We start from the raw sequence: 26,508 nt of genomic DNA on the forward strand, positions 1-26,508 counted from the left end.
GAATGTTGCTTTTTATTTATTGTCCTGATTCTAGAGGTTTTCAATACCAGTCATCAGATTTTGTTCATTTTTATTGTTTCCTCCTTTCTTTTGAAATTGTCCACATGCTTGTGGATTTCAATGGCTTCTCTGTGTAGTCTGACATGGTGGTGGTTAGAGTGGTCCAGCATTTCTGTGTTCTCAAATAATATGCAGTGTCCAGGTTGGTTCATCAAGTGCTCTGCTATGGCAGACCTCTCTGATTGAGTTAGTCTGCAGTTCCTTTCATGTTCCTTAATTTGTGTTTGGGCAATCTCGCATTTGGTGGTCCCTATGTCAACTTGTCCACAGCTGCATGGTATATGGTAGACTTCTGCAGAGGTGAGAAGTTCCCTCTTGTCCTCTGCTGAATGCAGCATTTGTTGGATTTTCTTAGTGGGTCTGTAGATAGTTTATAGGTTGTGTAGGTTGTGAAGATGCCTGCCATAGATGTGGGTAAAATGTCAGGAGAGAAGGCTTCTGGAACATGGTCATACAGCCCGGAAAACTCACGGCAACCCAGTGATTCTGGCCATGAAAGCCTTTGACAACACAACTTTGTAAGTTTTTGTTTGAACCTGCTATTATCAGATTGTATTTGTACTTCTTTTAAACCTGCGGTAAGTCACCTTGAGTTGTAATTCAGGGCCGGTTACTAGTCAAATAACTACATTGCCAAAAGCCAGCATGAAGTAAAAAGACTTTATCATGTAATAAAAGGACGCCAGGGAAGGGGCCATTCTAGCATTCTGAGGCAAGGACTTTCACAGCTTGGGAACAGCTACTGAGAAGGACTTTGAACATTGTATGGGGAGAAATTTGGTTACTGCCCTTTTGTTTCATAAAGAAGCAAAGAGAGCGGGGTGACAAATCATTACTTCTATCCCTTTAGAGGGTTTTGCCCATCTCCCTCTTCCTCCTTCCCTTTTAACAGCCTCAATGTCTTTTTAACAGTTTAAAGACCAGATCCAGTGAACCATCTGAAAGAAGCCATTGGGTAAATCCCATTGATTCAGTGGATCTACTCAAATGAAGTCAAAGCCGTACCAGGCCCTCAAATTGCCAAACAGTCACTTTAAAAATAAGCAACAGGGTACTAAAAACAAAAGTGAACAAAATAGGCTATTGGCTGAGAAAACCAAAACTAGAGGTTACTATCCAACTTTCCTTACTCAAAATGCTCCACAAATGAGCCATATCTTAACTGTTTGCCCAAAGCACTCTCGTGCCTCTCTCAGGCGTCTGTTTTATGACTGAAGTTTATTTGTTTTGTATGATCACGAGCTCCATTCAAGATGGCTTGTTGAACCCCAAGGGCTTTTTATCTTTCAACCCAGTTATCACTGTGTCTTGAGAGGCCAATACAATCATAGGGAAAAGTTTTAATTTTCTGTTCCCTCTTGACAGCAGTCACGGGGAGTGGGCTGTCTTCATGCCTGAAAAGCAGTGTTGACTCCTCTGCAACTGTATCAAATTTTATTCAAAATATCACTATATGTAACATGGTAACTTTTCAATTAATCAGTAAGTCATATTGTGTTCTTTGTTTTTATAGTTTGACCCACCTTGGACTTGTTCTTCTGGTTTTACATTATTTTGTGGAATTTCTGTTCCACATCTCCAGACTCTTTTACTTCAGTGATGAGAAATATCAGAAAGGGTAAGTGCTCCACCGCAGTGACAGTTGGTGTTCCCATATCAATACGATGATGAATCCACACTAGGTCTTACATGAAACTCTAAACAACTTATCCACAGTGCTGAAATGGCCCAACATCTCCTAAATGTTCAGGCTAAAATGGATTCAGCACCATCGCTAACATCAGAGAGAACATGGCTCTTTTAATGATTCCAACTGGAAAGTATGTGTGCAAATACCATTTACATATTTCCAGGTAACCTGAGGAAAGTGGGAGAAAGGTGTTCATGTTGGACCCATTCAGGAAAAAGTACTTGTTTTTGTATTAACTGAACGAGCTTCTTTGATGGAAAAGCAGTATGAGTTCTCTAAAAATTGCTTGCAAACATACAATTTTATTTGGTTACTTCATTGTCAGCATTGTGGTATTGTGATAAAATATGTGATTGTAAGTGTAACCATTTGGTCCTTTCCTTTTAGGTTTTCAGTCTGGGCTGTGCTTTTTGTTTTGGGAAGACTCCTGACCTTGATTCTTTCTGTACTTACTGTGGGATTTGGCCTAGCCAGAGCAGAGGATCAAACTTTGGATTTTAGTACTGGAAACTTCAATGTACTGCCAATCAGGTATAACACAAAAACTGTTTCAAATAGTAAACCTTATTAATTGTGGCAACTCTATAATTCAGAGCAGAATTGAACATAGTCATGCTGAGCACAGGGTTATGGAAGCTGTTGTTAAAAAAAATAACATTAGACAAATTGCACTGGCCAACACACATGTTGGTGCCTCTCATATTAGCTTTGTTTCTGGGTATATTTGACCTGCTGATTCAAAAAAAATGGCACCAGGTTTTCTATATCAGCTCAAGAACATATGCCATCTATCAATTGTGTCTGCTCGCCCACAGAAAACCATGATAACAATATCTAAGAAACTAGAACTGATATGGTCTATCCAATACAATTTTCTGAATCAACACCCCTAAGAACCCCGGAAACAGGCCTAAAAACCAAGACACCAAGAAAGAAAATGTTTTTGGTTGGCCTGTGTTATGATTGCTTTATATTTGGCTGCATGATGTTTGCCACCGATATACCATTAGTGATATTGGATTGCAAAATTACAGTGAGAAATGCCCCTTAAAATACAATATAAGGTGTATTCTCCTGGTTAAATAATTAAGAGTTCTCTTGGAAGATCACAGATAAGTTATTGCATAGTGATGGGGAATTCTGTGTGGTATAATCAGATTGTGCCTTTAAGAGCATGCATTCTTGGTATTATTACATGGAAACATATGAATCTGCCTTATACTGAGTCAGACCATCGATTCGTCCAGATCAGACCTGCACAGCATGTGGCTTTCCAGGTGTTTGGGATTCCAACTTTCAGATGCCCTAGCCAGCTTATCCAATGAACAGGAATTCTGAGAAGTGAAGCCCACAAGTTGTGCAGACTTGGTCTAGACCAATATTGTCAACTCTGATTTACATGGCTATTTAGAGTTATAGGCAGGATTCTTCAGAGTTCTACCCAAATATTCCTGGTGTCTCTGCCATCCAACTCCTAACCAGACCAAACCTTAATATGATTCCAATATCAAATGTTACTGGTTGTGATAAGTGTGATACATACCATATTTCCTTGAGTCGAATGCTCACTTTTTTGGCTAAATCACATTGCCAAAATTGAGGTGCACATTAGATTTGATGGCACGTTAGAATCATTCACATAAACCTACCTGTGTGAAAACACTCAGAGGGACCTGGAACCCCAGAGGCAGGACCCGGGGGGGGGGGGGGGGAGAGAGAGATGAAGAGGCTGTTCTCAGTAATAGCATTCTCAGGACTCTGTGGCACCCAGAGAAGGATGAGGAGCATCCGGCTGGTGACCCAATCATTGCCTCTTAGCTGTGGATCCTGCTGCCTTGGGTGTCCCTCAGAGTCTCTTCCCCCCTCGCCCAATGCTCAGTCCCAACTGGCCTCATTCACGAGGCCTTCAAAACTTAGGGTGAGGTTTTGAAGGCCTCATGAATGAAGCCAGATGAGAATTGTGCGAGGCTGGTGAGTTTGTCTGCTTCAGTCTGACACAGAGGCATGAATTTCCAAATGGTCTCATTCATGCTTCCTGCCTCCCTGATGTGCTATGATTCTGCTGTTGGCACATTAAATTCAAGGGCAAATCCATTTTTTGTCATATCAGCAAAATTGGGGTGCACATTACATTCGATGGTGCATTATACTTGAGTAAATACGGATATATTGTGCTCCAGTAGCTTCACTGAACTGTAGCATCAAATATGCCTATCACAAAGCAATAAGAGACTTATTAGACTTATCTCCTATTTACAGAATCAGCGTTTTGGCTTCCATCTGTTTAACACAAGCCTTTATGATGTGGAAATTCATTAATTTCCAATTGAGAAGGTGGAGAGAACATTCTTCACCTCCCCCACCAGTGAAAAAGAAGTTTGTAACAGCTAAAGGCAAGCCCTCCAGAAAAGAAAGAGGTTTGTGCTTCATTTTTAATGCTCTGTTTTCGGTAGATGGGGGAAGAAGTGTACTTGCATTTCCTGCCACATTTAGGAGGATGTAACCATTATGGTTTCTGCCAATTCAAATTTGAAATTCAACTTCCCTGAATTTCAAAGTAGGGTGCAATATGACAGAGGAAAATAAATTTGCATCTCTTCTTAGTATGCATATAGCATGATTGACCTATCTAGATTGATATGTACATGCCAGACAGCAAATAATGTTGCTACTGTTAAGTGTCTGAATTGTATTTATATATTTTATTTGACAGTATTAATCAATGCAAAGTAGATGCAGATAGCAGAACTCTTTGGTAATAAAACATGAGGCTTTCTAACATTCAGTAATTGAGATAAGTTCATTTTTAATTTCTTATGCTATTTTTATTGTTTACACTGATAAATACTTCCATTAGCAATCCATTAATCACAAATTTGATGTCTCATGTATTGCAAGATCTTTAACGTTCTCCTAATTTTTAGACTGAAGTGACCACAAGTTGACTTGAATATTACTGACCTGAATGGCTTGGTTTCTTTGCCGTGGTGATAGCTGCTGTTCTCACATGCTTCATGCATGTTCTCCTGGCACATTGTTTTGTACCTTCAAGGGTATTTCCAACTAATGGTGACCACAAAGCAAGTTTTCTTAGCAAGATTTGTCCAGAAGGGGGTTATCATTGCCTTCCTCTTGAGGGTGAGAAAAGATAGTTTCTGCAAGGTCATCAAGTAGATGAGCAGCGATTCAGATTTGGTTTCTCATAGTCCTAGTCCTATATCCAAACCACTACACCATGCTGGCTTACTTACTTACTTACTTAGGCGATCCCTCGTAGCTCAAGGACGATTGTCTTCCATCCTTGCTGTCTTGGGGGTGGGTTCTTAGGTGGCTGAAGAGACCTATTCTTGACCCGCATATTCTCCCGCAGTGAGGACATCGGTTTCCAGGTGGAAGGCGGTCCCGGTCGGGGTTAGCTTGACGCTCCTTCCTCTTGGCACGTTTCTCCCTTAAGCCCTCCATTCGTGCCTCTTTGAACTCCGCAGCACTGCTGGTTACAGCTGACCTCCAATTGGAGCGCTCAAGGGCCAGGGCTTCCCAGTTCTCAGTGTCTATGCCACAGTTTTTAAGGCTGGTTTTGAGCCCATCTTTAAATCTCTTTTCCTGCCCACCAACATTCTGTTTCCCATTCTTGAGTTTGGAGTAGAGTAACTGCTTTGGGAGACGGTGATCGGGCATTCGGACAAGGTGGTCAGTCCAGCGGAGTTGATGGCGTAGGAGCATCGCTTCAATGCGGTGGTCTTTGCTTCCTCAAGCACGCTGACATTTGTCCGCCTGTCTTCCCTAGAGGCGGACCATGCTGGCTAGTGCCAGGTTAAAACATTTTATTCTGTTTTTTTCATGGATTTATGGCTTTTTTTTTAAACACTGCTATTCAACTTCGTTGTTCGATAAGAACTGCATATTAACAAAATTAGTATATTGACATGCAATTTTAAGGCTTGGGTTTCTAAACTACTCCAGAATGAAGATTTCAGAAAGGTTGATACTTTATACTCTAAATAAAAAATATTACTCCTGTGTAGTAGCACTATGGTATTTGGTAATCCAAATTTGTTTATTTCATTTATTTATTTATTTATTTATTTATTTATATGTTACCAAAGATTGGAGAAGGTCCTTTTTGGCTCATGACTTCCACAAACCACAGACAGAATAAGGCCCTCTGGGGATTGTATTCTTCAAAAGTGTGACTTTCCTAATAAATCCATTTTAAAGAAATGTGTGTCAAGCTGTTGTAAGTCTTTGGTTGTGCTAGGTTTTGTACTTAAAGGAAAAATGGTTAACTATATGTGTTTTCTTATTTTTAGAAAATGGAATAAATGGAACATTAACCTCAAATGGAGCAGACTCACCTCGCAGCAGAAAAGAAAAATCCTCCTAAAACAGAACTTTCTTAAGTTAATTGACTAATATTCCCAAAGAGAACTGCTTTTTACTTTGGAAAGTCCTTCAGCACCAGAGTTCCTATTGTTAACAAAAAAATTAATGCTTTTTTTATTATTGTCACCATAATGCTTTGTTTAACTTTTTAAAATCTTTTAACTGAAAAGAGGGCCACATTATTTTTTTAATATCTTTGAAAATGTTTTGAGTATTAATTGGAATCCACTTGCCACAATCTGTGAAACAACCTGCCATTCCTTCCAGCTTTATAGTGGTGAATATAGTCCATTCCAAAAAGTGTTATAATGTTCCTGTTTTTAAAGGGAACTCAAAGTTGAAGTTTAAACATGTAACACCATATCTTTTTTTAGATATTCTCTAACACCTAGGTGTCTATATTGATTTTACAGTTCACAATGGAATTTGTAAACCACCAAAATAATATCCATTATTGTGTAGATGGTATCTACAGTGATTCAAAAAATCCCTTATTAAAATACAGTTGGACTGATTAAATTGTTGCTGTGTTTCTATGTTACCTGAAGGTTTTTTCTTGTGTAATGAACTTTTGCTTAATTCAACATGTATTTTGTAGGGTGTCCTATCTTGATAACTACAAAGCACAAGTAGTGCTTATGTATATTATAGGATGGCTCTAGACTGCTACTCTGGTCAGATGGTTCTTCTTGTTCAAGAAAGTAACTTGGATTCAGTGTAAGTGTCAGTGTTGGTTGGGGTACATGAGGGTGTTTTTTCGATGGTGATGCCAACAATGGCTTTTCTCCTAATACCATCTCCCCATGCTGATTTTGTGGAGGTTTCCCTATCCTTCCAGAGTGCATTGTATGAGTCTGCAAGAGAAAGGGGAGAATTGGCAAAAATAGCTCCCTGCCTTTCCCACAGAACCATCCAAGCACATGAGCCCCCGGTGGTGCAATGGATTAAACCCTTGTGCCGGCAGAACTGATGACTTGAAGGTTGGGTTGGTGACCTGTATATTGCCAGTTTGAATCCAACCCGGGGAGATCGCGGATGAGCTCCCTCTCTCGGCTCCAGCTCCATGCGGGAAAATGAGAGAAGCCTCCCACAAGGATGGTAAAAACATCCGGGCATCCCCTGCCTTGGGCAACATCCTTGCAGATGGCCAATTCTCTCACACCAGAAGTGACCTGCAGTTTTTCAAGTCGCTCCTGACATGAAAAAAAATCCAAGCACATTAGTATCTAGCCATGTCACTGTGAACATAATCATTATTGTTTGATTTTGGGCACTATACAGCATTGGACCTGGTTAGGACTTAGATGGGAAACTTCCAGGGAATACCAGAATCTCTAGGTTAGATTAGGAACAAATCCTGCCTAAAACCCTGGAGTTCTGCTGCCAGTCAGAGATGACAAAGCTGGGCTAAATAGCCCAAAGCTCTGACTCAGCATGACAGCTAACTATGCTTTGATCCATTGATTTGCCAACAGATCAAATCAGTCATGCCCTTCTTCATTCTTATTCAGGTGAAATGTCTTAGATAAGTACAGGAATCCAGGCAAGGGACTGATGGCTGCAGAACCCAGGTCTAAGTTCACATCTCTGAATGTAAGATCAGGAGTCCTGATAAAGGAGGGTTCCCTTACACATGGATGCATTCAAGTGTTTTCAGAAATCCCTAGTCAATACGAGGATGTTTCTGTCTGATTCCGACTATAAACATGTAAATTTATCATGACTAAGAAGTGGGCAAGTTTAAAATGAAAATCCATTCTGTTTTTTTCCATGATCCAGACTAAATACAAAGTTTAATAAGGTCAAATCTGAACTAAAAGGTTTGAGAAAGACTTGAAAGCTGTGAGAGTTCCCAGCTAAATCTTGGACTAATCCTACCAAGCTTGGCTGTGGAAGCTATCTATAGCTACCTCGTTATAACTCTATTTCAGTTTTGGCCTTCCAGATATTGCAGAGCTATAACTGTCATGGCCGGAAATCGATTATGTGGTCTTGGATTGATGGGAGCTGAGGTACAACAGCTGTCCCAGCCCTGCTTTTTACTAATAATTATGTACAGGGACAATGAGCAGGAAAAATAATACAATATCAATAAGAATCCTATAATGAGCTTTGATCATAAAATATTCTTAATTGTAACTACCTTGGGTCAGGATTATTAGAATCATTCCTAGTTCTGATCTTTGAAAGAGGACCACTCCTCATCCTTCACAACATTATTTGACAGTAAGAGCAATGCTCGAGTCATGTGACAACAGCTGGACAATTGAAATTAAAGCAAATTAATTCTGAAAAAGTGTCCATTGGTTTCTGCTGTGTTCTAAGAACATTCACAATGTTAAGGAAATCAAACAGAAATGATGATTTCTCCTGTATTTGTAACACTGTGCCAATAGATCATGGAAATGGTTGTATATCATGCAAGTGGGTGGTGAAGAACACTTCTATATCATTATCGAGACCTTTTGGGGACATCCTTTTCAGCAAAGAAGGGAGGGATATCTTTGGATGGATGGGTTACTTTTCCCACTCACTCTCAACAAGAGGAAATGGGTAGATGCTTTTGATATCCATACTAAGAGGAGCAATCCCCACAAAGGTCAGTCTTCTTCTGACCTTTCCAACAGGACACACTTCACCGTTCCTTTTCCTTCACTCAAGAACATGTACAAATCTTTTTCCTTTTCCTCTTTGCCCTCCTTCAGTGGGCAAAATGCCCTCCAATCCTACTTTCTCTCCTTAAAAAAATTAGCAACCTTGTTCCCTTCTGCTTTTCTTCCTTCTGTATCACGCATCTGCTGCTTCTTCCCTCCCTTCCTTCCCCTGAGAGCTCAAAAAGTGATTCTACCAGTGGGTATGTTCAGGCTTTCCTGGACAAAGAATAATTCTGCTGCTGGTGAGCAGAAAATCCTTTCAGAGGGCCACCTGGGCATTAAAGAGACACAGGAGCAGGTGAAGAAAAATCCTTCTGGTTCTCTGTTCCTTTTGTAGTGTTACCATCCAGCCTGAAATGAGCCACAGGGAGGAGCAATAAAGTCATAAGTATAGGAAAGTGCAATATGGTAAGAAAGAGCTTCCTTTCGAGCTCATGGCTTGGCTCCGGGCACCAATCATCCAGGAAGTAGCTACCATTTCGGCAGCAGATGCTGCTTCATTGGCAGCTCTGAGTCATACCACTGAAAGGGTAGAAAGGATGCAAGAGGACAAATGATCTCCCTCCCCATGTCCTGTGGCACATGGCACCCTTGAAGGAGAGACAGAGTAATTCACAGACCATAGGGCACTGGTAAGCTAGAACATACATCTCCCTTTTCACTTAATTGCAAAATTTGTGGGAGGAAGCAGAGGTCTCAACTTCTAATCCTAGCAAACACCATCTTGATCCAGAGAGAACTAGCCAAACTACACCACATGTTGGAGCTGGAGGTTTTGGCCCCAGAATCTGAATCCACTGGTCAGGCACACCATGGTCCTCTAGCCCAAAACCACAAGGAAGTCCATCCTCCGGTTCTGGCAGCATGTCCTGTGCCATGCATTCCCCAAGGCAGGATTGTGGAGATGATTATTCCTCATGTGTCTTCTTAAGGGGAGGGGGCACCTATATTCGGATGAGGATCTAGTCCAACAATCCCTTCCTCTTTGTGCTGATTCAAGACAGATAAAGTCAATCAGAACATTGGATCTCAGTCTCCCTTTTGAGACCCCACGGCCCCAAGATCCAGCACTATCCTAGGTTAGTGGGGAGTTTTTCCAATAGCAGTCCCTTGGAAGGAGGAATGGGATAAAGCTGCTTCCGAAAGGCCCAATCTAGAATGCATTACCCAATTCTATAACCGTCCCAGAAATGTTATCTAAATTACAAAGTTCCATTGGTTGATGTAGCCATGCCAGCCTTCGTATAACTAGGCATTTATTGCAAGGATGGCAAAGATGCACTAAAATTTACAGAGGATAGGAAGGCTGAGGCAGCCCTCAAGAAAGCGCACAAATCTTCTTCCCTGGCTTTAAAGGCAACAATGTCAATCTCCACAGTGTCTACAGCAGGGGTCCTCAAACTTTTGAAGCAGAGGGCCGGTCCACAATTCTTCAGACTGTGGAGGGGCCGAATTATCATTTGAAAAAAAATACAAACAAATTCCTATGCATACTACACATGTCTTATTTGTAGTGCAACAATAACAACGAAACAACAATACAATATTTAAAAATGAAAACAATTTTAACCAACATAAACCTATTAGGATTTCAATAGAAAGTGTGGGCCTGCTACTGGCCAATGAGATAGTCAAGTTAATTAGAATTGTTGTTGTTGTGAGCCTTCAAGTCATTTCAGACTTTGGGCCTAAGTCTAAAATTATTTATTTATTCATTTACTACATTTATTTACTACATTTATATCCCGCCCTTCTCGCCCCGAAGGGGACTCAGAGCAGCTGTATGTACATACAATATATTATATTATTATCATAGCACAATATTAGCATTATATATTACTATATTGAACTATACCACTATACTGCAATATTATATGTAATATACAATTAATATTATTATATGGTGTTATTATTAGTATTATATTGTATAACATTATAATATTATTATCAATATTACATGTATATACAATATATTATATTATTTAAAATGATATAAAATATTATATTATAAAACTGAGGGCGGGGGCCAGGTAAATGACCTTGGAGGGCCGCATCCGGCCCCCGGGCCTTAGTTTGGGGACCCCTGGTCTACAGCCTCACTGCTCTGGGCTAAGGAAAGGTTAGCGGGTATTTCCACCAATGAGCTTGGGCAGGGAATGCACAAGCTAATGGAGGTGGTAGTCTTCACAACTGATGCTGGTCTGGATGCAATTAAGTTTAATGCCAGATCTCAGGTGGTGTTGGCAGTGGTGAGGCAACAACTATGGCATAACCTGATGAAGCAGAGCCTAACTTTTGCATTTTTCCTAGGAATAAAATATTTTGATGAGCTTGTCCTGGTTAAGACAAGGACAAAAAGAAGGCTCTGGTTCCCAGAAAAAAAGGAGGAAGGGATACACAACCATGTTAAATCATCAATACTGTAAAATGTTACAATATCATTTAAAATCATGACAATAAGTGAAACAATGTGGCATCCACGCACCCTCAATTAAAAAGCTTTCCACACAGCCACTTAGTCATCAGGTTATGATCTTAGAAAGAATTTTTATGATGCAGAGAAAATAGATTTGTGTTAAATTATTGTCTGTTTCAACTATAGTTGCTTAAAAGCATGGCTCCATCATGTTTTGCCTAGCCTTGGGACACCTTAGCATGATCAGCAGAACTTGACTGTTTCCTACCTTTTAGGGAAGACAACTTGTCAAAAGGAACCTGGGCTTTCCATCCGTTTGGTGTTAACAAGTCCAGTTTTGTAACCTTTTGCATGTTTGGTGACAGGTCCTTGTCTGCCAAGGGAACAGAAGTGGTATTAACATCAACAATTGTCACTTCTGTTTCTCTGAATGATGGGTGAAGAGCTGCAGACTCTTGCTGTGTCCTAGAATGCCTTGTGTCTTCAGGGAAACTCTATCTTTTGCAAGTAATATAAAAAGAACCTGGTCTGATTGTAGGCTTCAAAAAAATGCCAAAACACAGATCGGAACCTCCCCTTGAGGTGTTGTTCCTCACTTCTTCTGTCACTTTATGTTCTGAGTTCTGCAAATACATGCGTGCAAACGAGCACTGGCATATGTTTGGTGTGCATTGGGCAAAAAGAACAGCTTTGGGAATGTACATTTGAGTGCTGGAGATGGGCTTTCTGCACTTGATTATACATTAGCATCCACCAGGTGAAAAAGAGCCACGTATAAGCTCATTTTGAGCCATTTAGAATGCTAAAGTTGCTCCTACACAAGACATACTGTCACTGAGAAAGAATGAGATCTTGCATGAAAACACAGAAGAAAAACCTTTTTATTTGTGTCTGCAGCTTGGTTGCTAATTTTCCTTGGGAACTTTTTCAAAACAGAAATGAATAGTAGACACAGAAGGGCACAGCTTACTGCAGTCCTGTATCTTTGCCTATAATACCTTCTGGTCAGAACATGATTACTCATCATTAGAGGAACGTACTCTATAACCAGTATCTTACATGCATTAAGCAAAAAATCTTTATACTAGGGACAAAATATGTGACTCTTCAGAGAGTACTGAATTGCAGTTTCCAACTGTCTGAGCTTTCATGGCTGAAAGCGAGTCCACCAACATCTGGAGGTCTGATTGATTTCAAATTAAATTTCAGCCTTATGCCAATCTGGCAAAGAAGGTTAGAGTGAGTTACAGTGATGTGCTATTTTGCAAAAACATCTCTTCGAAAAAAATTGAACTTGGCTATGTGGCATGCCTCCATTCCAAATCTAACCCAGTCACCACACGATACATGAAAGGAAGCTGATAACAAATAAGATGTTTCTGCAAAGCTGACAGGCAACAAGTGAACACACTAGGAAGAAGTCAGCTGAAAAGTTGATTGTTTTGAGCAGTGGTTGAAGAAACATCTACACTACTACAATTTATTGTATTTCATGTGTTGCTCATGCATCAATATTTCTGGATCTGTCTGCTTTAGGTTATAATTAAAGGGCATTTCTACTCCATGTCAGAGCTCAGTACATTGAAGAGTTGCAACAGTAGCTGTGAGTTTTTATGAAAATATACGAAATAACAACAGCTGAAAGCGTGACAAGATTTTGACATTCCCTCATTTCTTTAATGAATTTCTCATAATGGAATTCATTAAAGAAACTGGAGACAATGAAAGCTCAACTCCATAGCTATGAACTCACAAAGAGCATAGCAAAGAAAAGATCAATAATGTCATAAATATGTCAGGCAGTGGGATATATGTTCTGTGTCTGATTTGCCAAGGAAACCCTAAATCAGTTCTCAGATCTAATTTCGAAATACTTCTGCAGGCAGTCCATTTGGATGCCCATCCTCTGGGAACCTGAGAGGCAAGAGGTGATCTTGTCCACTTTTGGCCCTGTTTCCATCCCAGAATCTGAAAGTATCCAAAATCACACATGAAGATCTGTGGTTCTTTAAAGTAAAGCAGCTCCCTTCTAATTTAAAGTAGATCTTATCTACATATTTAAAAGTCAAAGTATGTCTGTCTATCTGTATCACAACAGCTGTTTGCTAGGTGAAGTGGCCCTCTGTGATGTCACTGGATTGGCTATTGACTATTGACTAATTTCGCATATTTAACATATCAGGAGTTTTTACCATGAATAATCACTTAAATTAAACAGAGCAATGGCTGCTTTGTGAAAGTTTCCTTGTTAGTTTTATAAAAAATTTATGGTGCTACTTCTCAGGTTTCAGAGAAATACCATAAATATAGAGCCTCCGGTGGTGCAGTGGATTAAAGCACTGAGCTACTGAACACGCTGACCGAAAAGTCGGCAGTTCGAATCCAGGAGGTGGGGTGAGCTCCCTCTGTTAGCCCTAGCTTCTACCAACTAGCAGTTTGAAAACATGGAAACATGAGTAGATCAATAGGTACCGCTTCGGTGGGAAGGTAACGGCACTCCATGCAGTCATGCTGGCCACATGACCTTGGAGGTGTCTACAAACAACGCCAGCTCTTCGGCTTAGAAATGGAGGTGAGCACCACCCCTTAGAGTGGGACACTAGTAGACTTTATGTCAGGGGAAAACTTTTACCTTTACTTACCATAAATATGTAAAAAAAACACGCACACACACACACACTATTTTTAAGAAATTAGAAGTACTTTCTAGTGATGGAAGATACAAAATTTCAGAAAAACAAGGCAGGATCTGTTCTAGCTCAATTACAATGACAATATCATTTGTGATATTTATTTATCAATACATTAATGAATTTATGTGACAAAGAGTAATAAGTGACTAATGGGTATTTGGTATTTTGTTTGTCTGTCTTAGAAAGTCAAGACAGTAATATTTCTTATGTTTTGTAAGTTTCTAAGTACAGTATTCATGTGTAATTTTGCTTCATTTTGTTCCCTTTTGTTTTGTTTGTCAAAATGAGCTCCTAAACAGTCATAGTGATATAACCAGGACTCTGGGAGACAGAATAATCATCATCATCATCATCATCATCATCATCATCATCATCATCATCATCATCATCATCATCATCATCTTTATGTATATTCCTCCCTTCCAGACAGGCACTATATCCCAGGATCTGATCCCAGGTTTTCTGCTTTAAACTGATTTATATGAGTCACCACTGCAGGATAGTCTGAGATAAATAGAAAACCTGGGATATAGGATGAGTCGCTCCAGGAAGAGAGGGCAGGATAGAAATAAAGCTTATTATTATTATTATTATTATTATTATTATTATTATTATTATTATTATTATTATTATTATTATGTAGGACCTGCCTGGAAGGGCCTTTAAACAAAGTTGGCCATCTTATGTCAATGTTAATTTGATGAGCAGGCACCTTTATTTGAATAGGAACAAGAACAGCAAATTACACGGTCTCAGGAGCAGCAAAGCAATTGTAATAGTCGTTCCTTCAACTAAAAAACGTACCTCTCCAGTTCAAGTGTTTGGCTCAGAAACCATTTATGCCACTCCTCACTGATACAGCTGTTTGTCTCTCCAGCCATTATCTGATCTGGTCACAATAAGATGGCTGTAAAACTATTACAGCATTCATCACCTACAGGACTGAAAACCCGATGCTGCCTTTCACTTCCTAATGGGGGACCTTCTTATCCTTTATTCGTGGCCATTATCGCTTTTTTCTGGAGCCTCATAGGAGAGCCTTATTTTAATCTAGTGATATCTAAATGCGTTTTTTTAAGCAGGAACAAACAGGAGGATATAGAATTGCTGTGGTGGAAAATTGTTATCTTACTGAATCTGCCAGAAAACAAACAAGCAGTATAAAAGTAGCAGTGTTCTGTTATGGGAAGTGCGGGTATAGGCTAGTGTAGCATGATAAACGGACTTATCCATCTTCTTATTTTCCTTTTGATACTGACACATAGCAATCTTATATCACAATCCTATACAGATTTACTAGGAGATAAGCCCCACTGAAATCCCTGGCGCTTGCTTCAACCTACACTGAAAAATGCATACACACCCCATGGGCACAAAACTAATTTCCTATATTCTTTAGTCCATGGCTAGAGAAATTTGGCCTGACAGAAACTTTGAATGACTCCCATGATACCTTACCATTGGCCGTGCTCAGTGGGCACCCATGTAGTCCCTAATATTTTGATGGCTAAAAGTTCACCCTCTTCTCTTAAATGGTCGTCTCTGGGAGAAGTGGGGATAGGGATACTGGTAAAGAATTATCCACAGTTTGATTACAGTGTTGAAAAAATGTGGAATGCAACTATTTTAAAAGAAAAGCTAAGTTTTTGATGTGCAATTTCATCAATGTGTAAATCAAGGATGGGCAACTGTAAATTTATTTATTTGTTCATTTCTATCCTGCTCTTCTCACCTCGCAGGGGACTCAGAGCAACATACAACATATATCTAGGCAAAAATTCAATGCCTCATTATACAAGCCAAATAAAACATAGCATAAAATTACTAGAAACAATTGACATGTAAATACAATTTAAAATCATTAACATATTTAAATAAAAACAGCATCTATATACACCCTGTCATGATGATGATGATGATGATGATGATGATGATGATGATGATGATGATGATGATGATGATGATAACTTTATTTTATACCCCGCCACCATCTCCCAAATGGGACTCGGGAGCCATTTTTCCTTCCTGCACCCACCCTGTTGTCCACATTTTCAGATTTCAACATGTCTAAAATGATGCAATGGCACTTCTAGCTGCCATTTCGGCTGATTTTTCCCCCTTTCCTTTTCCCCTGTTTTGGGAGGTTCTTTTTATGTTTTTTTTGTTTGTTTTTTAGATTTGGGGTTGTTTTAGATGAAAAAATAGATTGATATATGTTTGTTTTTTTTGGTGGGGGCGATCTGGTGTGTTTGAGAAGCTTCTGGAGGGTTCCTTGGACCATAATTATAAGTCTCAAGGATCCCATGTAGACTATACTTTGCCCACCCTTTGTGTAAATGATTGCATAAACTATGTGCTGTGACTGTCAAGAGCTGCATCACATTTGGCACTGCATCTCATCTGATACACATGTATAATAATGATGCAGTGGCAAACCCTGAAGCTAAAACTATCTACAAGCTATCTTTGTGGATTTTTTGTTGGCATCAATGACCTATTTGTTTGTGGTGCAAATCTGCATTCCTAATACCTGATGTTAAACGATATTTCGAATTGTTGATATAAGCATAATGGGAAGACCTTTTCCATATAAGTACCACACTGTAGGTGTGGTATCAAGCAACACTTTTTGTGGTTGCTATAAATATCTCTGCAATTTGTATGGTTGCTATGACTATCTCTGAGCATGAATGTGCACTTATTTTGAGCAGAGACTACACGTGTCTTTTGAAGTACCAAACTCCTTTAAAAAGTAAAGAAAGTAAAGTACAGGAATATATGAGTGGGTTAACAGCTGCATGATAGAATTATGGAAGGATATGAGAAAAACACCAGCCTTGGTTGTGCCAATTGACAGCTCAGCAAACAGCCTGATCCATATCTTTAAGTGATATGTGCTCCCTAATACATAGAATCGTAGAATCATACAGTTGGAAGAGACCTCATGGACCATCCAGTCCAACCCTCTGCCAAGAAGCAGGAAATCACATTCAAAGAAGCACACACTAATCGCATAGTATTACACAGGAGATTTCTGTGGCAACATTGGTCACTGAATCTGGGACCATCTGCCCACAAAATATGTTCTCAATGAGCCACAGCCATTTATCAGCCACTGTTGTCAACGCCCAAACTGTGCATCCTTGCACATTCTCCTGAAGGTTCTTGTGAAGCCGTTAGTGGCGGTACGCATCTTATGTTCCAAAATATTGCCTATTTGACGATTCTGCAATCTGTCCCCACTTCCCAGACAACAGATTTTTTTAATGGGCTCAAATAAGACAGTTCGCTGTGTGAAGGTGTTTGTAAAGACCTGTCCTATCTAAATTCCATTTCAAGATAGGCGGACCATTTGTAGTGAGCAGCTCTAAAGCAGATAAGCAAAGAGGTCAAGTGGTTAAAGTCTTTCTGCTGTTTCAGCTATAATGGTCCATTCTAAATTTATATAGACTGGCATACATAAACGTTGCATTAATCTGTGCATTCCATCTTGATTTTAGTGGGACATGTCTTTTGTTATGGCATGACACCTTCCATTTGTTTGATTAGTCTGTCTGAAGTAATCAAGAATGCTTGTTAGTTAGTATACATGTAGCTTCCATAAAAGTTATTCCCTTAGACAATTACAGATGTGAGGAAATTGTTTTTGCTTGATAGCAGTCTCATACTTTCTTGATCTGGGACACTTCAGTATTTCCAGCTTCTCATCTTACCATTTGTGGCCTAAATCCAATTGTTAATACAGTTCTTATTTAAGTCCCATTGATTCAATAGCCGTGTCCTACTTGGGTGTGACCATTAGATTTAGCTCTGAATCTTCTATTCTAAATCTCTAGTTCTAAATTATCAACATTGAGATTATGTTTCTTTATGAAGAGCAAATTAATCAAATGCAATGTCTAGCCATTTCTTAAATAAATATTAACAACATTCCAGATTTCACTTGAACAGCCTTTGGTAACATCTAAAATAAGCTCTGCAGGTAGAAAGTGGAAAATGTGTTTGTGTTATTTTATTCTGGTCTACAATTTGCAGGCTCCACCAGCTGCCATGGTTACTGCCTATAGTGCCAATGGCCATGGTGGGAGTGAAACTGGAATAGTTGTAGTCTTAAAAATAATGCTTCCATATTATGAGTAAGACAAGGATATATTTGAACGTGTACAAAGTATATTTTCTCCATTACTATGTTATCCCAGCCCACTTCAAGCTGGCTTCAGATCCTGGGTTACATGGGAATCTTGGTTAGTAAACCATGTTTAATCTGGCAGCCAATGTAAAAGCCAACTGTATATTGAAGACGAGAGATGATCCTATGACTGATTCCTGATTGCTTAAACATAGTTTCCTGCTACTGCTGTATCTGGCAGTGATATCTCGGATGACCTGAGAAAGGTTGTTAATACAGGCTTACGGGATTGTAATGAGACAGATAAAAACATTAAAACCATGTCTCACTATATTCATTAATAACGCTACCTATGTGATAATAATTAGATTGAAATATACTTGTATAACATTGTTCTGTGTCAATATATGCACCATATTTTATGACATACTGATACCATGCTGTAATTTTATTTGCTGTCTGAAATCATCTGTAATTATTATGTCATATTCCTTTTATTTTGTTAGGCACCAACACTATTTCATATCATATGATTAGTATCATATCATATGTTCATATCAGTAGCTTTTTTCATTTACTAGATAGTACTGAAAGGTGAATCTACCCCATGGCAGACAGGGTGAAGGAAGGCAGAAAGCCTTCAGCCTAGCAAAAAGAAATTTTTCTTTGCTTATGTTTATGAAATGTCACTATCCTTCTGAATAATATACAGAACAACATGTGCATACAATAAACAGTGAACAGAAAGGTGGACATATTTTGCTAGAACAAGACATAAAACAAGATAAAATGTGCATTAGGATGTGCCCACAATTAAGTGTGGTTCTTAAATCTAAAATCTCATATACAACCATTATGATTCCATGTTGAAACACTAGAGGGAGAAGGAGTTTAGTTTCAGGGGAATTGTAGGGAATGTGGTTAGGATCAAGAAGTAGTGTTCAAGTTTTTATTTTGGGAGAAAAAGTGAACTCCTCTTTAGGTGGGCCCCTTTCCCCTCTCTAATATATACAACACAGAATTCATAAAATTATAAACTGTATGAAGGAAGCGACAAAGATGATATTTTGTTTCTCTCCCAGAATATTAGAATTCAGAATCATGAAATGTATTAGTAGAACATCAGGACAGACTGCCAGATAAGTTCTTTACACTGTGGACAGCCACTTTGAGTCTCCTTCAGGAGAGATAAAGCAGGATATAAATGGAATTCACCAACTGATTGGTATATATTGAAGAGAAAATGAGATGTATCAGTGGTTGTAAGCATGATAGCTAAACAAAATCCATGTCAAGAGCAATATAGAATAATAGAATCATAGAATTGTAGAGTTGGAAGAGACCTCATGGGCCATCTAGTCCAACCCCCTGCCAAGAAGCAGGAAATTGCATTCAAAGCACCCCTGGCAGATGGCCATACAGCCTCTTCTTAAAAGTGTCCAAAGAAGGAGCCTCCACCACACTCTGGGGCAGAGAGTTCCACTGCTGAACAGCTCTCACAGAGAGCAAGTTCTTCTTAATGTTCAGGTGAAATCTCCTTTCCTGTAGTTTGAAGCTATTGTTCTGTGTCCTAATCTCCAGGGCAGCAGAAAACAAGCTTGCTCCCTCCTCTCTATGACTTCCCCTCACATATTTATACATGGCTATCATGTCTCCTCTCAGCCTTCTCTTCTGCAGGCTAAACATGCCCAGCTCTTTAAGTCGCTCCTCATAGGGTTTGTTCTCCAGACCTTTGATCATTTTAGTCACCCTCCTCTGGACACTTTCCAGCTTGTCAACATCTCCCTTCAATTGCAGGAGGAAATTGCAGCAGCAATGGGGCAGTGTTTTTCAAAAAGCACTGTTTGTGGGCATCTGGTTGCACATAAGAAGGATGCTGGACTTGACAGTCCTTCTGTTTGAATTGAGAAGCATCTTCTTACTGGACAATGTTCACTCAGAATGATCATGTGTGGGGAGGCAGGGGAACATGGGATTCTCCAGATGTTGGATTAATGTATTTGTCAATCATGAATGACTATTGGCTATCCTAATGGCAGCTGAGTTCAACAACATCTGAAAGGCCATTGATTTCTAATCCTTGGAGTAGAAAGACATGAAAATATTATGCTGGCCATAAAGCAGATTGGTCACACTTGTGAATGCTGTTTGCAAGGCAGCAGAACATTAAACCACGACTTTTGATTTCGTAATATAGTAGACCTCTAGTGGAAATCTCTAGATCCTCCAGCATGATTCTATAGTCAATTCTTGGTGAAAGTTTATCAAAGTGTTGTGCTGAAAGACCTAAAGATTTCTAAAGAGAACATATTGAACAAAGCCGCAATTAATCAGATCAAATGAAAGTTAAAACCACCTAATGTGGAGGGCTGTACTAACTGAATAGAAAACCTACAAAAAAAGAAGTGAATTGTTGGAGCATTATTACAGCAAAATCCAGAATCCTGTAAAAACGGCTATATTATTAACATTTTTATACCCTAACTTTTCACCAAACCAACATGCAAGGCTACTTCAAATTTTATTTACTGTTTTTTTTTTCATTTTTATTTATTTATTGTATTTTTACCCTGCTCTATCTCAACCCCGAAAGGGACTCAAGAGCAGCTCCAGATTGGCAATAATTCAATGCCTCATTAAGACATTAAAAATACAAAATACACTGTGATTAAAATCATAACATAGTAACATATAAATAAATTTAAATAAGCAGTTAAAAACATAGCACATAGTCCCAAAATCACAGTCCAAAACCCGTTCCAATCACATTAACTTCGTAGCTGCATATTGCACTGTAACTACTCTCCAAATGCTTGGATACATAGCCAAGTTTCGACTTTCTTTCTAAAGGACAGGAAGGAGGAAGCCGATCTAATGTTGCTAGGAAGGGAATTACACAGCCGAGGGGCCACCATTGAGAAGGCCCTGTCTCCCATTCCCACCAGCCGCACCAGTGGAACCGAGAACAGGGTTGAAATACATTATATACTTAAAAACACAAACAATGAGGGTTAAAAGGAAATTAAATCACCTATAACAGCTTGAAATATACAATTAAAATGACAAAAAGTAGTTTAAATACAATATAATTAAAACTGCTGAACCTGTCACATTTATTGCAATACAATTTTTACGGACTATAAACAGGAGGATTTCGTACCCTTTATGGCAAAGTACAGTGAATATAGTACAGGAAAAATGAGGTAAGTGGGGCTAAAGGATCAGCAACGCAAAAAGTGGTAAAAAGCAAGTTAATTGGAAAGAAATAATAAAATATCTAAGAATTAAAGGTAAAAGTTTCCCCTGACGTTAAGTCCAGTCATGACCGACTCTGGGGGTTGGTGCTCATCTCCATTTCTAAGCCGAAGAGCTGGCATTGTCCATAGACACCTCCAAGGTCATGTGGCTGGCATGACTGCATGGAGCGCCATTACCTTCCCGCCGGAGCGGTACCTATTGATCTACTCACATTTGCATGTTTTCGAACTGTTAGGTTGGCAGGAGCTGGGGCTAACAGCGGGCGCTCATTCCACTCCCGGGATTTGAACCTGGCACCTTTCGGTATTACATGGGTTAAAATGTTTTCATATTATAAATAAATTAGGGATACATACAGCAATGACATTTAATGGCTTTCAAATTGTGGGACAGAGAACAAATGTAAATCGTTATCTCCAAACAGCCAAGAGATTGTATGTGTATCCTCCACCTGTAAAGTATAATTGGTTATTCTTGAACAGAAGAACTCCAGAGATGGATTCCTTGGTGAATCAGCTGAACATGAATTCATCAAGAGATTAAACTTTTATCTCCTGGGGTTTGAATGGAGACAAAGGCTTTTTACCACACTACAAGTGTTAATCAGCTCATCTAAGCAAGAATGCCTGTGGTATCATTCACTTACCATTAAAGGCTTCTAGTAAGGTTCAATGTTGGTATTTATTATATTTCAGTTCCTTATGACATCACTGATTACATTCACCCGCCAAAGAGTTGTGAATCATCTGACAACTGAAACAACACACCGAAGTCCATAAACATTTATGCGAAAGAAACTTAGTTAATCATTAAGAAGTCACAAGACCTTTCTCATTCTAGCATCCAATTAGTGTAGGTGTGGCCCAGTAAGAAGTCAGTCACTGATAATGAATTAGCAGAGTAGGACAAATAGCATAAATAAGTATTTGAAGAAAGACAATTGCTTTCTTTAGTTAGCTGTCTATTCCCAGTCTTGACTAAGTTGATGTTCCAGTACAATAGCTGTAGTCTGGAATTTCTCTCTAAAGCCTTCTCTTCCAAAGTGGAAATTGTGAATTTAAGGTCTGTTACAGAATTGCCTGGGAAAGTTAGAAAGCTGGTGCTAGTTTCTTATTTTTGCCATTTCAGAGGTCTGATTAGTGTCTGACCATTGACTTTCTTGTGTAGGAACATGGCTTGATTAGTAAACATGGCATAAAGGCATGGCTGTCAGATGATGATATATGCTACAATAAATAATGAATAGATACAAGGCTCTTGCTCCATGGCAGAATGCGTGTTTTCCATGTAAAGGTCCAATTCCTAGTTTTATCCTAATTAGCTCCAAAGGATTTTAAGATGCCCATCTCAAACTGTAGAGCAGCGGTTCCCAACCTTCCTAATGCTGCGACCCTTGTATACATTCCTCATGTTGTGGTGACCCCCAACCATAACATTATTTTAGTTGCTACTTTATAACTGTCATTTTGCTACTGTCGTGAATCGTAATGTAAATATCTGATATGCAGGATGTGTTTTCATTCACTGGCCAAATTTGACACAAATACCTGATACGCTCAGATTTGAATACTGGCGGGGCTGGGAAAAATGATTTTGTCATTTGGGAGTTGTAGTTTCTGGGATTTATAATTCACCTACAATCAAAGAGCATTCTGAACTCCACCGAAGATGGAATTGAACCAAACCTGGCACACACAACTCCCATGGCCAACAGAAAATACTGGAAGGGTTTGGAAGGCATTCACCTTGAGTTTTGGAGTTGTAGTTCACCTACATCCAGAGAGTACTGCAGACTCAAAACAATGCTAGATCTGGACCAAACTTGGCACAAATACTCAATATGCCCAAATGTGAACACTGGTGGAGTTTGGGGAAAACAGATCTTGACATCTGGGAGTTGTAGTTGCTGGAATTTATAGTTCACCTACAATCAAAGAGCATTCTGAACCCCACCAATGATAGAATTGGGCCAAACTTCCCACACAGAACCCCATGACCAACAGAAAATACTGGAGGGATTTGGGTTCCTAAGACCATCAGAAATATGTGTTTTCTGATGGTCTTTGGCAACCTCTCTGAAACCCCACTCACGACCCCCCCAGGGGTCCCGAGTGGAGCCCAAAGGAAACAAGGTGTTTTCTGAGGGCCCCGCACAGCCTCCCAGGGCCTCTTAGCCCTTTGTTTATTTTTATATTTCTCTGAGAAAAATAATTGTTTTTTAAAAATTTCTAAATCAGTTTATTTTTTGGTTTAGAAAAAGTTTCTTCTAGCTGTCAGACGCTGGGGAGAAGGGTCTTGTCAAAATTGTTCCATATATCCCTTAGAGGACATGGAGGCATTTTTAGTTTTAATATACCCTTGGCAGAGCCCTGGAACAGCCATGCTGGTGTAGCTGCAAGCACTGGGTCTGTGTGCTGCTGTTCTGTCTCCCACTCCTCCCTACACAATGATTTCTGGTGTTCCTCATCTGCCCAATTGGTATGTATCTGGAGGACCACAGTTGCCCAATTCTGACTTAGAGGTCAGGAAATAGGGTTTCTGAATGTATACAGTGTAAAGGTATCTTTGCCATAGTTTTTTTTTAAGGGAGTCCTTTGTGGGTGATTGGAAAGGCCTCATCCTGAGACCCTGGATAACTATTCCTGTCATCATAGATGATGCTAGAATATGAGAATGAAAGGAAGTTGCCTTATACATTGGTCCATCTGGTTCAGCACTGCCTATATAAAAACAACCAGCAACTCTTAACAATTTCAGGTGGGAGTTCTTTCCAGCCTTAGGATGACATGCCATGAAGACCTTCTAGAGAGTTTCTAGATGTAAGATAATGACCTACTGGGCAGGTAACCCAATATCAGTTTCTTATATTCCCATGGAGAGTACTGTCCTAATACATGAGATTTAAGAGCTGAAGAGCAGTTTCCACGAATAGCAAATTGGTACCTAGACTGTGAGTTCAAACTACAAATTACAGTTCATACAATGGAATCATCCTCTGGGCTACGGATGGGGAATGTGCAGCTATCCAGATCTTCTAGACTGCATACTTCCGCCTCATGTTTAAAATTTATGGAATAGCAGTACCTTTGTAGTGCCCCTCCTGCATACGGAACTAGAATGCCCGAACAGAGTACGCAAAACTCAATGTAGAGAGATATCCAGGTTAGAACATTTATCCCTGAAGTTCAATGTTTATACAGAGTATAATATAGACAATTCTTCTAATAAATCTTTTGGGTTGCAGTTTCTTCTTTACAACTTTCCCTTGCTTTCACAAGATAGTCTTTACCACTGTTTCTGTTACCACTTCTGAGTTTTTGCCTTGATCATCTTTCCACCATGCTTCAAGCAGGCCTTCCCTCCTTATTTACCAAAGTACCATTTGTATGTTACCCAGGTATTTTTAAGAGAGCTTTTTTTAAAAAAAATACTTCAAAAGTGCTTCAGGGAAGTGGTTTGCCAGGGCAGGGTTCATTTCGTCACAAGTGCCAACCAATCAATGCTCCACAACCATCTCTGGCTGCTTTAAACTAGAAGGACTGGTTTTTCCTGCGTTCAGCTCTAGAGAGGAGCAGATATGAGTGAAAAGAACACAAGTGAGTTTATTTCCCAAATGTGGCAAACAATCCCTTCATACATTTCTGGAGGAACTATGGCAGCTAAAGTGGTGTCAAAGTAAATTAATTTTACAGTGTAGATAACAGTGCCCGCAAATAACTGGAGAAAACAACAAAGGGCACTTTTAGTGTTTTTTGTAATAGTGCAAATAGGGACAGAAAGCAAGAGGTTCCAAAAAGTAGGACTAACTAAAGGCCTGTCAGCATGTCCCTGAACCGATAGTTGTTCCCTAGATTTCTTTGTACAAACCAAAGTCTAGATTTGTCTTTTGCAGTTCCCACCTTAGCAGATGAACAAGATGTCCTAAGCTACCTTTTCAGATAAAGGGCAACTTGAATGGCCTGTTGAATTACCCTCTGAACCTTTTCCACAGAAATCAATTAGTGATGGGTGAACTCTCCTTCACTTGATTTGAAATCATGTTGGTGTTTATTTGCTGTCTTTAGTTAGCAGTAAGAAAAACCTTGTCTTTTTTCTTAGATTCTCATAATATTTGGTGGATATTACCCTTGATGGAGCAGCAGATTAAACCGCTGAGCTGCTGAACTTGCTGATCGAAAGGTTGGCAGTTCAAATTTGAGGAGCAGGGTGAGCTCCTGCTACTGACCCCAGCTTCTGCCAACCTAGCAATTTGAAAACATGCAAATGTGAGTAGATCAATAGGTACTTTTCTGGCGGGAAGGTAGCTGCGCTCCATGCAGTCATGTTGGCCACATGACCTTGGAGGTGTCTATGGACAACACTGGCTCTCTGGCTTAGAAATGGAGATGAGCACCAATGCCTGGAGTCAGACACGACTAGATTTAATGTCAGGAGAAAACCTTTAACTTTACCTTATTACCTTATTATATTGCCCTCCATCACACTAGAGTTTGGACTTTAAATCCAGTTTCAAGAGGGGCCTTTAAACAGCTCAGCCAGAAAGGTCCTGGGCCTCACCAAACTACAAACCCCAGATTTCTGCAGGAAGCAGAAACTAGATTTAAAGTGGATAAATGCGCAAGTGTGATGAGGCCCCTTCACACATAGAGAAATATACATACATCAGAAATTGACCTGAACATTGGGCGACGGCTCTAAAGACCAAGGTTGAAATTCTTGCTTAGCCGCTGAAACCCACTGGATGACTTTGGCCAAGTAACACTCTCTCAGCCTCAGAAGAAGGCAAAGGCACTCCCTCATAACAAATATTGGCAAGAGAGACCCATTATAAGTTCACTTTAGAGTTGCCATATATTGGAAGCAACTTAAGGTACACAAAAGCAGGGTTCATAAAGGTATGTAAGAAAAAGAGAACTGGCTTTATACAGTTTGTAAATTAAAAAAATGCTTGTGTGTAGATCACAATTTAGAGCAAAATCCAAGAGTTCTTGCTGAAGGTTGGACAACTGCAGAAGGCAAGGGGGAGGCAAAATATACCGTGATTTTATTGTGGTGCTGTTTTTATTGTTGTAATACTGTTTTAGCCTTGTCCCAGTGTAAGCCGCCCCGAGTCCTGGAGTATAAATAAAGTTTTATTATTATTATTATTATTATTATTATTATTATTATTATTATTATTATTATTATATTACTGAAACCTGAAAGCCTGCACCTTCTACTGCCAT

General features: G+C 39.5%; 1 protein-coding gene across 1 annotated transcript in view; it reads left to right on the forward strand.

The window, feature by feature from the left end:
- The window catches only part of tram1 (translocation associated membrane protein 1), a 37,106-nt gene extending 30,454 nt beyond the window's left edge, over positions 1 to 6,652 (forward strand). The window contains exons 8-11 of the mRNA XM_003219636.4: positions 1,574 to 1,678; positions 2,138 to 2,281; positions 4,010 to 4,167; positions 6,061 to 6,652. Of these exons, the coding sequence (XP_003219684.1) occupies positions 1,574 to 1,678; positions 2,138 to 2,281; positions 4,010 to 4,167; positions 6,061 to 6,134 (481 nt within the window). The 3' untranslated portion in view covers positions 6,135 to 6,652. The remainder of the gene's footprint in view (positions 1 to 1,573; positions 1,679 to 2,137; positions 2,282 to 4,009; positions 4,168 to 6,060) is intronic.
- The last annotated feature ends 19,856 nt before the right edge of the window (positions 6,653 to 26,508 follow it).

This window comes from Anolis carolinensis, chromosome 4 (genome assembly GCF_035594765.1).
Source record: "Anolis carolinensis isolate JA03-04 chromosome 4, rAnoCar3.1.pri, whole genome shotgun sequence".
NCBI classification, from domain to species: domain Eukaryota; kingdom Metazoa; phylum Chordata; class Lepidosauria; order Squamata; family Dactyloidae; genus Anolis; species Anolis carolinensis.